We start from the raw sequence: 12,677 nt of genomic DNA on the forward strand, positions 1-12,677 counted from the left end.
GTGCTCCACACTGTATAATGGCCACAAATGATGCTCCATACTGTATAATGGCCACACATGATGCTACATACGGTATGATGGCCACACATGATGTTACATACTGTATAATGGCCACACATGATGCTACATACTGTATAATGGCCACACATGATGCTCCATACTGTATGATGGCCCCCACATGATACTACATACTGTATAATGGCCACACATGATACTGCGTACAGTATAATGCTATTATACTGTACGAAGCATCATGTGTGGTCATTATACAGTATGGAGCACTGTGTGGCCATTATACAGTATGGAGCATCATGTGTGGCCATTATACAGTATGAAGCACAGTTACTCCTACACATGCGGCTCCGCTCTGTACACCTTGCATACACGGCTCCGCTCCGTACACCTCATACACACACACCGTTCAGCTCTGTACACCTCATACACACACGCGGCTCAGCTCCGTACACCTCATACACACACGCGGCTCAGCTCCGTACAATTCATACACACACACGGCTCCGCTCCGTACACCTCATACACACACGGCTCCGCTCTGTACACCTCATACACACACATGGCTCCGCTCTGTACACCTCATACACACACACGGCTCCGCTCTGTACACCTCATACACACACACGGCTTCGCTCTGTACACCTCATACACACACGGCTCCACTCCTTACACCTCATACACACACATGGCTCCGCTCTGTACACCTCATATACACACTGCTCCGCTCTGTACACCTCATACACACATGGCTCCGCTCTGTACACCTCATACACACACACGGCTCCGCTCTGTACACCTCATACACACATGGCTCCACTCCGTACACCTCATACACACACACGGCTCCGCTCTGTACACCTCATATACACACGGCTCTGCTCTGTACACCTCATACACACATGGCTCCGCTCTGTACACCTCATAAACACACACGGATCCGCTCTGTACACCTCATACACACATGGCTCCACTCCGTACACCTCATACACACACACGGCTCCGCTCCGTACACCTCATACACACACGGCTCCGCTCTGTACACCTCATACACACACACGGCTCCGCTATGTACACCTCATACACACAGCTCCACTCTGCACACCTCATACACACACACACGGCTCAGCTCTGTACACCTCGCACACACACGGCTCCGCTCCGTACACCTCATACACACGGCTCCGCTCTTTACACCTCATACACACACTGCTCTGTACACCTCATACACACACGGCTCCGCTCTGTACACCTCGTACACACACGGCTCTGCTACATCCACCCTGTAAACAACTCCTGACCCCACACACAAGCCTACCGTCTAGCACCATGACAGCACAGCACAGAGTCCTGCAATACACGGAGGCCCTTGATCATGTGACTCCTGACTCGTCCCCTCCTGTGACCTCATCACAAGCCCTGAGCAAGCTTCAGTGTCTCACTGTGACTGAGAGGCCCTCCCCCTCCCTGGTCCAGCCTCTGCTACCCGTCACCTCACCGCAGACCTCAGCAGTGACAGCAGCATAATATATGCTAGCAGGTGAGGAGGGGGGCCCGTTTAACTGTCATATCACATGCGCGCAGCAGAGCGGGCTTCTCCTGTTAGCAGTAATACTACCGCCGGCTGTCATTCACATTCATTGCTTTGTATGGCCGTCAGGGGCCCCCTCCCACTCTGGGCCCCTGTGCGGTTGCACAGGTTGAACAGGCGGTATGTCCGCCCATGAGTGAAGGAAAGGCAAAAAGATTATTTCAAGTGATTTCCTTAAAGTTTCGACCCGAGCCCGGGTCTTTCTCAAATTCGCAAGTATAAGCATAGATAACGATGGACTGGTATCCTGTAAATTGCCAAAAGGGCTCCAAGTAAAGAAATGAATGCATTTACATGGTGGTAGTGGGTTGCCTGGTGGCCTCAATGGAGCCGGTGTCATCAGGATAATGTTGCAGTGTGTGGCACGTCCACTGTGGAGCGCTTATCTCTGCTTATACTTGTGAATTTGAGAAAGACCCGGGCTCGGGTCGAAATGGTAAAGAAATCACTTGAAAGAATTTTTTTGCCTTTCCTTCACTGTATTGTTATTTACCACTGTGGTGAAGAATAAAATTGTATACCTTGAACTATCTCTCATTAGTGCGGCTGTTAACCATATACTCTGAGATATCAGGTCCTGATCCCAGTCCAGCCAGCACCATCATTCACCGTTGAGTTCGCATCTTCTAGGATTTCTTGCTGCTCAGATCTGCACAACTCCTATTCTCATAATGAGGAGCAGTTCTGTAGTACCTGGCAGTGACCACTACACACTGCACAGCTGAGCTGTTCAGCTCCTTGGGTGGAGATCCTGTTGGGTGGAGATCCTGTTGGGTGGAGGTCCGGGTGTCAGCTCCTCATGACCTGATATTGATGACCTACCGTAAGACTAGGGTCACACGACTGTATTTTTTCTCATCCAAGAACATCGCTCAGATTATGCTAATAACACTCTGATTAGAGTTTCATCACAAAATCTCAATTTGCAGACACTGTGTTTCGGGCTTCTGCTCCTCGTTAGTGCAAAGTGTGAGATCTAGTTTGGGATTTTATCCTAAGTCATGTGGCAAGGCTCATTAGAGGGTCAATATTGACTTTTAGGATTGCTACTTCCAATAGATGGCACTAGCGTTCAAGTCCTCGTCCTCTCTGAAGAGACAATTTGCATATTTCCCAGAGGAGCATTGCAAGACTTAAGTCTCCTCACCTTGGCATGCCATACTTGACATGTCAGACTCCGTAAGGAGAAACATTAACCCCTAGAATTTGATATTTTACCAGGAATACAAGTATTTACTAAAACTGTTATGTCAGAAGAGCTGCCAAGTCTCCATTAAAACAGCAGGAATGTAATGCAAAGTAGTTTATTATTCGCAATTGTAAAATAAAAGACTAATGGTATAAGACAATTTACATCACATTTAGAATTTTAAGTTCTGTAAAATAAAAATAGAAGTAAAAAAAAACCCCTTTTAATGTAAAATGATGTAGTGACTCAGGTCCCATAATACGGACATTGGATGATCTCCAATGTCTTAAGGGAAATTGTCATGTTTAATTCATGAGTCATTCTCCTTACATTTGTATAAGAAGATATCCGACTATCGTTCATAGCGTTGCACACAGATAGGACATGTAAAAAAAAAAAAAATCAGCCTGTCTCACTACGAGACAACTATGCTGTAAATTTTGTAGAATATAGAACAAAATATGCATTAAAAACTTGAAGAAATGAATATGGAAGCCCAGAAATGTACTGCTCCGACTTTATGAAAAACATGATTTTAAATGAATTTATTCATTTATTCCTGGGATGATGTATTCATTTATTCCGCGACTAAACGAGACGATGTTCCTCATATGAGCATGAACATTTTCGCAGGAGTCTCAGAAGAACAAAGTCATTAGAAAGAACATTAAGTGCGTGAAGAATCGTAACATTGGACACGTTGGGTTCTTCGTCATTGTATAATGGAGCATCAGTATTAAAAATGTCACCTACAAAAACACAACAACCAAAACATACTGGGATATGGGCCTTAAAAATATTCTGCATTAGATAACGTACTATCGTATCAGGTGAGTACTCCACTTCCCCCAAAAAAAATTAAAAGTAAAAAAAAAACTTTACGTTATGGGAACTTTCCTAAGAGAGAGACCCCCGAGGCACACAGTTAATATAGGGAAATCCCTCACTTCGGAAGCAAAAGTAACCCTGCCCTCCCAGACAATAACAATTGCCATACCTCAATCACCGGGGGCAAAACTATAGTGGACGCAGGGGTAGCAGGTGTAACCAAGCCCTGGAGACTTTTGGAGCCCAAAAGGACCCTTTGGCTAACAAGAAAAGACCAATACTTTTAAAGGTCCATGATGCTTGGAACCCATGAGCTTTAAGTTACACCACTGTTCTCCACCTACCCTCTCATCAATTTCTTACAAATAATATTGTTGGGATATTTAAGTCCTGACCTAAGCTCCATCTGGGAACATCCCCACCACCGCCAGGAACTCATGCCACATCATTGTGCCAGGAGAGCTCCAAATTTTCTGGGATGGTATGTAACAAACCAGGACGGTCCACTTCTTCTTCCACTGTTTTCTCTTTCCACCATCCCTATAGCCCCTATATGTAGTGATCTACCCCATACTGAGTGACACTTCTGGATCTCATCTTTCAAATATGTAAAATAACCATGTCAAACTATGTGTGGTGTAGATATAGCGGGTGCAATCACTTTTTCACATGGGAGATATGGGTGTTCATCTTATTCAAATAGTTCACCCTTAATTATGGCGCTCCGAAGCATTGCATGGCACCAAGTATCTGTCTTCGTAGTGCAAAAAACTTGTACTTCTGTATCACCAGGGTTGGGATTTTGCCAATTCTCCAATGGCGGTCTGGCAAATTTCTCTTGCTGGGTGGAGGCTGTTGGCTACCTGCTCGGCTAGTCACTACATTGGCTGCAGGACACATGTCCCTCACAAAAAACAACTTTTGGCACTGAAGATGAGGCAATAGGTAAGAGAATGAAGCTTTATTAAATCCATTGTTATGTTGACCACTATTGCTTTCCAGTGCCGTGGTCCTGGATTCAAATCTCCTCAAGAACAACATTTGCAAGGAGTTTACATGGATTTCCTCTGGGTTCTCCACCTTCCAGTCATCCTGAAAGAGAATTTAGATTGTGAGCCCCAATGTGCACAGACAATTATGACAATATGTTGGTGCTTTATAAGCGAGCATCATAAATAAATATGAGAAAAGGAGATGAGTAAATAGAGCTGGTCCAGATAGGAAAAATATAAGAATAACAGAGAGGCCTATTCGTTGACCATATAAAACAGAAATGACCTCCTTGGGAACATAATTAGTGATCAGATTGATTGAGTGACACCCAGCATAGCGCTATATTAGACCGGATACAAAAAAAAATCTATGCAAAGGTTATCTGTGGTTGGATCTGTCGGCTAGTAAAGCGTCCACCTATGGTGTGGTGGATTGTGCGAAATGACAGTGCCGTCCGGCTTATCTAGCAGGGAATACATCACATCCAGGTACAATATCTGGTCCGTGTAGTGTGGCAGTGCGCGTCCCGGAGATGGCGCCATGCACAGATTGAGATATCGGCTTGTCATTGAGCAAAGATTTTAATCTGCGCACATGCCGCCTCCAGATGCCATTTTCCTGAAGTCCACCGCCATGAAATCCATTGGAAGAGTGGAGACTCTGCTCCTGCCTCACTGCTGGCATCTTGCTGAAGCCCAGGGCCTGTAGCCTCGCACCACTGGCACAACCTCTCACCCAGCCTGGGGTCTGCAGTATCGCCACACTCCTGCCGCCTCCGCAGGCTTCCTGCAGCAGCATCCCTGCCTCCTGTGACCCCGCTCCTCCGCTGTTGCACCCCCACGGTAATCTACATTTGGACTATAAGACGCACCCCCAATTTTCCTCCCAAATTTTGGGGAAAAGTGCATCTTAGGCTTCTTTTACACTTACCGTGATTTTGCGGCCCGTTTTTCAGGCCCCAATAGATTTCTATGGGGCCGCAATGATTCCACGGTGCGCAGTACTTACGGCTGTGAAAAAAATTTGAGTCTGCTCGATCTTTTTCACGGCTTACGGACACGGCCCCCATTGAAAATCAATGGGGCCGCGAAAACAATGGAAGCTTGTTTTTTCGGTGCACCGTGACTTACGGTTTTGCTTAACGTCAGGTTTTTTTCCCAATGCTTTTTCCATAGTATTGGAAACCCGAAAAACGACGATCCCCAAGTTTTTTCAGTCCATTATTGCAGCAGACCGTGAAAATTGCGACGATACGGCCTGCAAAAAAGGCCCACAATAACAGGCCACAAAAGTACCTGGTAAGTGTAAAAGAAGCCTTACAGTTTGAAAAATACATTAATATGATGACTGCAATATATTTAGAGGATAAAAATAATGATGGAAGTGCTTCTTTAACGATAGGGTAAAGTGAGAAGGGACATGATTGAGTGACAATCCCTTTAATGATAAATTTACATTTAGTAATCTGTAACTTAATCAAATAATTAGAGCAGGAAACTAAAAATAATCACTTTGAAAATAGATGAGAAAACTGACACGATCTAGATCATAAACAGTCTTCAAATTCGCCTGTCGTAACTTTAGCAGTAAATTTGGCACAAAATACTAATTACCGTAATCCCATCTAGAACGTTGTGAACGCCAAGAAAGCATCAGTACGATGCCATATAGTTTTAGGAGAGCCGATGTTCTTGGCATCCAAGAATCTGCTGAACAGAATGTAAATCAGTAAATGACAGTTTGTTTTTCTTTCCCTTTTGAGTTGGTTTTGGGCATTGGAGATGATTATCAAGACAACCATTTATTTCTTTTAACACTTTTGCTGCAAAATTTTCATTCATGTCATACTGCGGCAAGACTGCTACAAGGACATGATCCTTAAAGCAATTCATTGCCTTTTTTTTTTATCCTCGTCGATGACTTTTATAATCACATTTTTGGCCTATTGGGATTTGAGTCCAGTTTGGATACAATGAAGGGGTTTTGTAGAGGATAGACCCTACTCTTGATAGCTGTCCCTGGTAATTAACTGTTCTTGCCAACTCCAACTGGAGTCCCATGTACCCCACTTTGTCCACAGTAGATCTGCCCTTTTAGATGATGGACATCTACTGAGGTCATGGACCGGTTGCATCCACCAGAATGGGATCTGCTCGAATTAAAACTTCTGTTTATAAAAGATGCCGTAAGAGCTGTTTCACAATCCACAAAAATGGTGCCAAACTGAACCCAAAGACTAATAATAAGCCCCACTTGGATTCATTTGATGTGCCGAAAAGTTCTCTGTTCTTATACTTAGTAATATTGGTTTTGCTAGAATAGGGATGTTTAAGACTTGCCTCTCAGTCCTGTCTTTAAAGCATGTCCTGACCTCACTCAGGACTAGTCCCAAAACAGGACAAGACTACCCACGTTTTGGTCCAGGAAAAGCTTCAAATTTGCAATGATTGTAACCAAAAAGAGCAAGAGAGTCAGAATCCCCTAAATGTCAAAGCTACATAGCCATCTGTAGCTCCTACAGATGGGTCACAAGAAATTGAGCTGCCCCCATATGACATTGACGTGTCCTAATAGGACATATAAACAGATGTTATCTTGTGACCACTTTTTAAAAGGATCTATTCATTGAGCATGAACTAAATATTCCACAACACTCTTCCAAAACCCATCAATTTCTCCCTTCTTTGTTTTGATTTTATCCTGTTTCATCAAGTTGGATAAATATCTAAATATATTCTGCGTCCATCTTCTAAATTAAAGGGGTTATACCACTAACAAAGTAAATTTTAAGCAACAGATCTTGGAATAATAATAAGTTCTACAATTGGATGTATTTAAAAAACTGTTCCTGTGCTGAGATAATCTTATAAATGATCCCCTGCTGTGTACTGTGTAATGGCTGTGTCTGACCATGCAGAGCTGCTCCAGTTCATGGTCTACACATACTACAGCTTATGCCCAAGCGACGAAGCATTAGTGAGTACATAGATGACAACTGTGGCTTGCAGCTGCTGTTTTCTGTGAAGTAACACATTTCCCTGCCTGTTTTATCACAGGAATGAGTGTTTCTGCAGTGTCTCCAGTGCTCTGAGCTCATCATAAATCAAGTTAGTGATGTTTAAGCTGCAGCAGCCGCTGGGCTCATGTCTCTGATTTGATTTATGATGAGCTCAGATGGCTCAAAGCACAAATGCTTCATCTGAACTTGCTGTTAAATAGTGGAAATTTATGTAGCAAGCAAATGGCTGTCAGTTTTTGAGGTGCGGTTTGCAGTCAAGTGTAATTTCTTAGCCCAGACTGCAATGTGAGAAGCGAGTCTTTCTAAACTTAAGGTTTAATCAGAAATTCCAGTTACAAAATCTGATGGAACATATTAGATCAGTAATATATTTGCTTACATACAAAGCTTAAAGCAACAAGATTGTGATTCTTTTTAAGTCTGTGAAAAAGGATAAACGTATGTGACATCGCAAAAAGGAAGAAATTAATCCGAAGCTCCATTACTTACAAAGGCCATGACTGTGACTTTCTTTTCAGAGCTCATATGGAGAAGAAAGGGTTTGTGATATAAAATGCCCTTGGATCTGAGTATCAGAAGCAGAAAGTCAATACGACGTGAGACATCTTCTAAGGATTTTCACAACTCTAGGATTATGGTAATTATTTTCTCTTTAACTATGTCCTGACCGGGGAGCAGCTGATAATACCTTAGGCTACTTTCACACTAGCGTTAACTGCATTACGTCTCAAAACGTCTTTTTTTCTAAAAAACGCATCCAGCAAATTTTTTTGCTGTATGCGTTTTTTCCCCATAGACTTGTATTGGCGACGTATTGCGACGGATTGACATACGTCGTGTACGTTTTACGACGTATGCGTCGAAATTTGGCGACACGTCGTCTCAAAAAAACGTTGATTGTAACGTTTTTTGTCTCTGCCTAAAAAACGTGTTGCCCAACGCATCCTGCGGCATACGTCGTTGGCTGCAATGGAAGCCTATGAGCGACGGATGCGTCGGGACACGAAGTACGATGCAATACAGCGCTGCAATACGTTTTTTTTACACTGAGCATGCTCAGAAGCAGGATGTTGTTGCCAATTGGCCAGACACCCCCAAATCTATATAAACCTGGCCTGGGCCTTCAACCCCACATATGCCAGCAAGACCCAGAGAAGCAAAGAAGACTGCCAGCAAGACTCCAGGCTGCCAGCAAGACTCCAGCCACCATAGAGCCAGTGTGAGTATTGCAATTTTTGTGTGCATTTCTGTGTGTATGAGGTACTACTGACTACAGCAAGAGCTTAAAACCTGAAGAGAACCTGAGGCCTGCCATCGTCCTGCACCAGCCAGTGCCATGCTAGAGTCCAGATCCACCCTGATGCCAGCCACTGTGAAGACCTGCAGCTCCAGCCAAAGGATTGTCAGCCTTTTGTATGTGTGTGTGTGTGTGTGTGTGTGTGTGTGTGTGTATGTGTCTTCTGATTGGGTTCACCTTTCTGCCTTTGTTGTATATATGTGTATTTGCATAAAGCCTATGTGCGTGCATGTGTGTTTTTTGTTTTTTTTTGTACGGCTGTGTGCTTTTGTAAGTATATCATGTGCCTGCACCTTATTATGCCTTTGCCAATCTTATGCCTGTTCATGTGGGAGGGTATGTCTCCACGTTCAGGATTGCATCAGGATTTGGTCAGGATTTTCCATCAGTATTTGTAAGCCAAAACCAGGAGTGGGTGATAAAAGCAAAAGTGTGCCTGTTTTCCTATTAAACTTTCCCTCTAATTGTTCCACTCCTGGTTTTGGCTTACAAATACTGATGGAAAATCCTGACCAAATCCTGATGCAATCCGGAATGTGGACACATACCATGCATGTTTGTGTGCGTCTTGTTGATTGCATGTGCATTTGTCCAGGCTTTAATTGGTTATTTGCCTTTTTCTGATGTATTGACTGTATAGTGGTCTGTGCAGCATGTGATTTAGTTTTTTTTTTTTTTTTTTTTTTTTAAATCTGATGTATTTTTTAAAAGTCTAGTGGTCTGCAGCTTGTGGTTTGAATGTGTGAGTGTGTTTTTTTTTTTTTTCTATTTAAAAGTGTTGATTTTATTTTACTGTTAAAACCATTTGCAGTTGATGTACTTGTATTTAAAATAAAGAGCATTTCAGCTCCTAATTGTGATTTTAAAAAAAAAAAAGAGAGAAAAAAAGAAAATAATAAAATGTTTGTTAAAAAAAATGTCCGTAGTATCATTTCATAAAGGTAAATTTAAAACTGGTGTATGTAACAATGGTTACACATACAATACAGAGTTGGTTGAGGGCTTATTTTTTAATAAAGGTTATACTGTACATTTTTTTTTTAGGGGGTGGAGGTTATTTTTTAAAATAAAATGTGGCAAATATATTTTTGCATGGTGGGTTAACATTTCAAAGTGTTATTTTTTGGGACATGGAAATGAATACTATAACGTGCACCTGTTTTGGGGTTTTGGTGTTCACCTGTAATGAACATTTCTGACATCATTTTAGCAGGGTGTTTATCGTTAAACATTACCTAGTTCAGGGGTGGTCTAACTATAAATCAATTACACATATTACAGATACACCAGGACCGCAGCCACTGACCAGCCCACCAGGACCACAGCCACACATCTTTCTAAGTAAGTTTTGAAGACCCCAAATCTGCTGCTTCAATGTGTAGAGCAGATTGCAAGTGTCTTTTAACTTACAGAGACACCAGGACCACAGCCGCCGGCCTTACAACAATGTCCTCTTCTGACAGCCCTCCTCCACAGCAACAGCGTGTATCGGTAAGTAAATTTTTTTTTTTTTTTTTATAATTTATATTTATCTTGATCACTACATGCATAAATTAGGTTTCAACAGGAAGCTGAATCAGATGAGGAGCTGTCAGAAGGGGGCAAGATGGGTGGAGAGATGCAAGTGGAGGAGGAACCAAGTGTAAGTAGTGGTGAAACAGTTGCTTCGCACATCACACTGCACCATACACAAAACAGATTTTCATACATAGCTAAACACCGAAAATATATGCCTACATAACTGAGAATTTGTTTCCTTTATTTCAGGCTGCTGCTGCTGCTCCTGCTGCTACCGCTGAAGGTTCTCCCAGACACTCCCAGAGTCGGCGGACTCGTCGCCGCGGTCGGCCATCAGTGAGTTTTTTTTTTGGGGGGAGGGGGATTCTATTGGTACTTTAGTGTTTCAGTGTACTAATTTGTTTGTTTTTCTTCTTTTTTTTTGGCACAGGCTTCACAGCGTGCTTCCGCAGAAGAGGATGATGATGATGATGACATAGACATCGATAGTCTGATCGAGGAGGTTCGCGAGCGGGAGCCGCTGTGGAACATGGCTGACCGCAGGCATGCCAATACCGGTGTCACCCGTCGGCTCTGGGACGAAGTGTGTCACAACCTCTTTCCAAGGTGGGAGAGCCTTCATCCTCAGCAGCTGAGCAAACTATGTAAGTATTCACTTTCACGTGATATTTTGAGCTGACTGTAATGTATTGCATTTACCAAATTTTTTTTTTTTCTTTTGATTCTTGTCTTCACAGGTGGAAAGGTTAGGAAGCGGTGGCGGTCACTGAGGGATCGCTTTAAGAGGGAATTCAACCTGGAGATGCAGGCCCCAAGTGGCTCTGCAGGAAGGAAGAGGAGCAAATACAAATATGGCCAGGCCCTCTCCTTCCTGAGGCGAACCATGCTGAGCAGAGTGTAAGTATTCTACAGCCCACTAATAACCATGTTAAACTGTCTACTTATTTTGCTTTCAGTCAGGGCTTTTTCATATCAATGTATTAATTCCTTTTGTTTTTTCTTTCACAGCACCTTCTCCAGCCACCGGGCGCCTGCATCTTCCTCTGCACCCTCTGGAGCGATCCCTCCTGAGTCCGCCACTGAGGGCCACGTCGGTAGGCCCCACACCACTGTCCCCTCCTCTGACCCCTCTGTCCCCTCCTCTGACCCCTCTGTCCCCTCCACTTCATCCGCCCCAAGCAGTGGAGCATTATTGCAGCCTTCATTGCTCGCATCTGATGCTGAACAGTTAGCGTTCCCTTTACCCCACCCCTCTGATCCTGCCACCTTGAGACCACCATTAGGTTCGTGGCGTCAGCGACAGAGGGGTCAGGAAAGGAGCTATGCTCCTGAGTTCTTACACCTGAATGCATCCTTCCAAGGCTCTTTCAAAATTTTGGGAGAGCAAGTGACTGCTGGTTTCAACATGGTGCAATCACGCATCAGTGAAACAAGCCAGGAAACCAGCAGTCGCTTGGATAGGCTGCATTCAGCTGTAAGTCAAGATCCGGCCAATATTTTTTTTAACTCCATGCTCAGGACCATGGAGAAACTTTCTTTTGAGCAACAGATGCGGGTAATGAATACCTGCCATAATGCTCTACTGCAGGCCGTTAATGACCCCCAATCTACCCACCCACCTCCACTACAATTCCACCCCAGGCACCACCAAGGGCCCCATTTCCACACCATACCCCCCATTACCAAACCCATCACCAATACTCACACCAGCCCCAATACCAAACACAGCCACAATCCCCACACCAGCCCCATTACCCAACCCAGCCCCAATACCCAACCCAGTCCCAATACCCAACCCAGTCCCAATACCCAACCCAGTCCCAATACCCAACCCAGTCCCCACACCCATCCCGGCCCCCAAACCAAATTTCTTCCCCAATGTTTTCCTCCTTGCCAAGCTTTTCTTCCCCAGTAAGTCTTCGCCCTACCCCAACACCACCCCCCTCTGGTCAGCCTCCTGGTTTTACCCCCCCTTCCACTGCACCCCAAACAAGTAGGGTTTCCCCACCTATCGACGTGGTCCAACCTTCCAGCCCCTCCTCCCCTCGTATCTCCACCCCACACTTTCAAGATTTGTAATTTTGTTCAAAAGTTATTTATTTAAAAAAAAGTTTGAACATAAAAAATATGTATGTTTTTTGAAAAAAAAAAAAAAAAATCGATAAAAGAGTTCAAATTAAAATTTTTTTGGATTACAATTCTACTCTGTGTGTGTGTGGATTTATTAAGG

The 12,677-nt window shown here is 43.8% G+C and overlaps 1 protein-coding gene and 1 long non-coding RNA gene across 7 annotated transcripts in view; one reads left to right on the forward strand and one right to left on the reverse strand.

The window, feature by feature from the left end:
* Positions 1-5,408, reverse strand: part of LOC143804355 (uncharacterized) — a 29,944-nt gene extending 24,536 nt beyond the window's left edge. The window contains exon 1 of the long non-coding RNA XR_013221014.1: positions 4,607-5,408. This is a non-coding gene — a long non-coding RNA (uncharacterized LOC143804355). The remainder of the gene's footprint in view (positions 1-4,606) is intronic.
* Positions 1,490-12,677, forward strand: LOC143804353 (uncharacterized). 6 transcript variants are annotated; one of them, XM_077282372.1, is made up of 6 exons: positions 1,490-1,552; positions 8,151-8,269; positions 10,211-10,270; positions 10,342-10,420; positions 10,497-11,344; positions 11,456-12,677. In XM_077282372.1, the coding sequence occupies exons 5-6, from the start codon at positions 11,250-11,252 to the stop codon at positions 12,360-12,362; spliced, it is 1,002 nt and encodes a 333-aa protein (XP_077138487.1). In that variant the 5' UTR covers positions 1,490-1,552; positions 8,151-8,269; positions 10,211-10,270; positions 10,342-10,420; positions 10,497-11,249; the 3' UTR covers positions 12,363-12,677. The 6 variants fall into 6 exon arrangements, with proteins under 6 accessions (XP_077138487.1, XP_077138485.1, XP_077138483.1 ...); XM_077282370.1 differs by having other exon boundaries at positions 10,342-11,344; XM_077282368.1 differs by having other exon boundaries at positions 10,211-11,344.

This window comes from Ranitomeya variabilis, chromosome 2 (genome assembly GCF_051348905.1).
Source record: "Ranitomeya variabilis isolate aRanVar5 chromosome 2, aRanVar5.hap1, whole genome shotgun sequence".
Taxonomy (NCBI): domain Eukaryota; kingdom Metazoa; phylum Chordata; class Amphibia; order Anura; family Dendrobatidae; genus Ranitomeya; species Ranitomeya variabilis.

Excerpts from the sequence above, each read along its gene's own strand:
- LOC143804353 (XM_077282368.1), top strand. The coding sequence starts at position 11,250 with ATGCAGGCCCCAAGTGGCTCTGCAGGAAGGAAGAGGAGCAAATACAAA. Across the intron at positions 11,345-11,455 it reads CGAACCATGCTGAGCAGAGT|CACCTTCTCCAGCCACCGGG; the intron begins GTAAGTATTCTA and ends TTTCTTTCACAG.